The 2,748-nt window shown below is 39.8% G+C and overlaps 1 protein-coding gene across 1 annotated transcript; it reads right to left on the reverse strand.

Annotated features, from left to right (window-relative positions):
- Nucleotides 1-1,080: 1,080 nt before the first annotated feature.
- LOC135507419 (5-hydroxytryptamine receptor 1D-like) lies at nt 1,081-2,235 on the reverse strand. The gene has a single exon (XM_064926961.1). The coding sequence runs from the start codon at nt 2,233-2,235 to the stop codon at nt 1,081-1,083; it is 1,155 nt and encodes a 384-aa protein (XP_064783033.1).
- Between the last annotated feature and the right edge of the window lie 513 nt (nt 2,236-2,748).

Here is a 2,748-nt window from a genome sequence, read left to right on the forward strand (position 1 = left end):
GCATAATTTCAAGCACACAATTCTCATTAACCTGTGGTGAGTTATTCACAATTTTCGATTAATAAATTAGGTTTTATATGTAAGATGGTTAAATAAAGAGATAAATGATTGATTATTATTATATTATTATTTGTGGCCTGGTCCTATAAGAGCACTTCGTCACTTCCCAGGAGCCGGCTGTAACAAAAACTCACACTCATTCTTATGTCTAATAAATGTATCTTGTTGTGTGTCTTTGGCAGGCTTACAATTATGGCAAGAAAAAAACTACATTTGAGAGTGAGCTGACGCTAGTATGTGTTTGGGCACCACTGATCTTTAACATGCTAAGAGTGAACCAATAGTCAACCAATACAGTTCGATCGTATCATAATCATTTCCATCACTTATCCTGATATAATAAATACAGTAACATCCCTTATTTCCATGTGACAGTTTTACAAAGAAAACAAAATGATAATTCGGCCTATGTACACACATGTGTATGCAAAACAAAAACAATGTACAATGTGCAGAAATAATGCTTTTAGCCCAGTCTGGTTTGGAGAGCTCTACGGCCTACTAATGGTGCAGCGGATATGAAATGCATTAGGGTCAGTCACCCTGGGAATAACGCGCAATGCGCCGCGCGCCAACATATTCCCCAAATTGGAGCCCTTGCAAAACACGAACAACAAATCTGAATTTTCCAACTGCGATTTTGTTCAGTTGTGTTCACAATCTATTATAATCGGATCAAGTATAGCTGTATTACATATTAAACCTGCATTTGAGGATTGCGCAACGTTGGCGAGTTCGTAAAAATGGAGGTCCCCAAAAGGTCATTATGCGCTTATCGCAAGCTTTAAACCCAACAATGCATGTATCAATATCAATGTACTACCTAAAATAACATAAGGTAGAACAAAAACACCCCAGAAATAGAAATAAGAAGAGCCCGAGAAGTGAGCTATATACAAGGTCAGTTCCAGTACCATATTTACAATGTGCAGAGATACTGGTATGATAAAGGTGTTCAATATTTTTCTTGTATTCTATAGAACAATAATGCAAACAAAATAGGGCACAGAAGACGTCTTTTCAGGATCTGCAACATCTGAAGCACAAGAGTTTATGGAAAGCTTTTTTAAAGTCGTCATTGGACATGGTATATATAATTGGATTGATTAACGAGTTGAGATAACCAAGCCAATTGAAAAAGTCAAACAACTCGGGGTAAAAACAAGTTTCACAGGTGGCCACCACCAGGGTGTAAATGAAAAAGGGTAACCAGCATATAATGTATGCGCCTAAAATTATTCCCAATGTTTTGGTCGCTTTCCTTTCCCGAGCGGCTGAGATTCTTTTTTTCTCCAAAAGTGCGTCAGACACGGTTACTTTCACTTGGTTCTCACTTGCCGAGGAACCCGTGTCACCGGAGTGGGTATCATGTCTTCCACACTGCAAAGGTGATGTCGATGCCACAGATCCAGGAGAGTTCGTGACCAGGCGCGCTGAAGTAAGTCTCTTCCCTACCTTTTTGGGTGACTGTTTCAAAATGATCTTACGGGCTTCCACATATATTCTTCCATAAAGCACGATAAGCAGCAAAGTGGGGATGTAGAATGCTCCAAACGTGGAGTAAATAGTGTAGAAAATGTGGTCCGTGTTGACATTACATTCAGTCAACTCCTCTGCCTTCACCTGGCGCCAGAAAAGCGGAGGTAGAGAGATGCAGATTGCGATGACCCAGGCAGTCGCGATCATCCCCGCCGCGCGCGATGGCGTGCGCTTTTTGGAATACTCAACCGCGTCTGTTATTGCCCAGTATCGATCCAAAGCGATTACGCATAAGTGAAGGATAGAAGCAGTGCAACATGTTATATCTGAGGATAACCAAATGTCACATGTAACTTGTCCCAATGTCCAGGTGTGACTCACCGTGTACAATACGCATATTGGCATCACCAAAATGGACACCAAGAGGTCGGTGACAGCTAGAGACGCTATAAGAAAGTTTGCTGGAGTGTGCAGTTTTTTCGACTGATAAATCGTTACAATGACAAATGCGTTGGATAAAGTAGTGGCGAGTGTGAAAACGAAGAGAATTACTGCCAAACTGGTTTGATAAGCAAGACTCTCTTCATTTTCCTTCAGCTCTGAAGATTTTGTCACATAGGTATCGTTGGTGAAATTCATTATTAGTCCATATAATGCAGGAGTTGGCTCGAGGTTACCTGTGGTGTTTTTCTCCATCACTGATTTATCACTTGAAACAGTGTGGTCAGTTCTTATATCGCCAAGTCTCCAAATTTTTCTTAATTAATTTCAATCAATCTAGTAAAATATTTTGGGAGAGGAAAGTATTTCTGTCCGTTTCTTCTTCATTTTCATTCATTGTAGAAACGACCCAATTATAATGTTGGATGTAAAATTGTTGATTTTGAAGTAAATATCCAGCATGTTATCTGGAAATGTATAGCAACATCTGTTCTCAATTAACAGTTTAGCTATCTAAACAAAACAAATGGTATATAGAAAGTTGATATCAAAATATATATCGATACCAATGAAAGAACAATGACTTGCAGACATCTGTCAAATGTTGCAACTGCTAGTTTCCCATTTGCATTGTAATCCTTCCCGCCTGGAATTGTCTTGCAGGCTACATCAGTCCTTCTCTAGTTGAATGGTGATGAGACCTCCACCCTTGGTTTTATATAGCTGATGCAGCTGCCTGCCTCTGACAGGCGTGACAGTAAACTTGCA

The sequence above is a fragment of the Oncorhynchus masou genome, chromosome 21, assembly GCF_036934945.1.
Source record: "Oncorhynchus masou masou isolate Uvic2021 chromosome 21, UVic_Omas_1.1, whole genome shotgun sequence".
NCBI classification, from domain to species: domain Eukaryota; kingdom Metazoa; phylum Chordata; class Actinopteri; order Salmoniformes; family Salmonidae; genus Oncorhynchus; species Oncorhynchus masou.

Coding starts and splice junctions, on each gene's coding strand:
- LOC135507419 (XM_064926961.1), bottom strand. CDS start 2,235: ATGGAGAAAAACACCACAGGTAACCTCGAGCCAACTCCTGCATTATAT.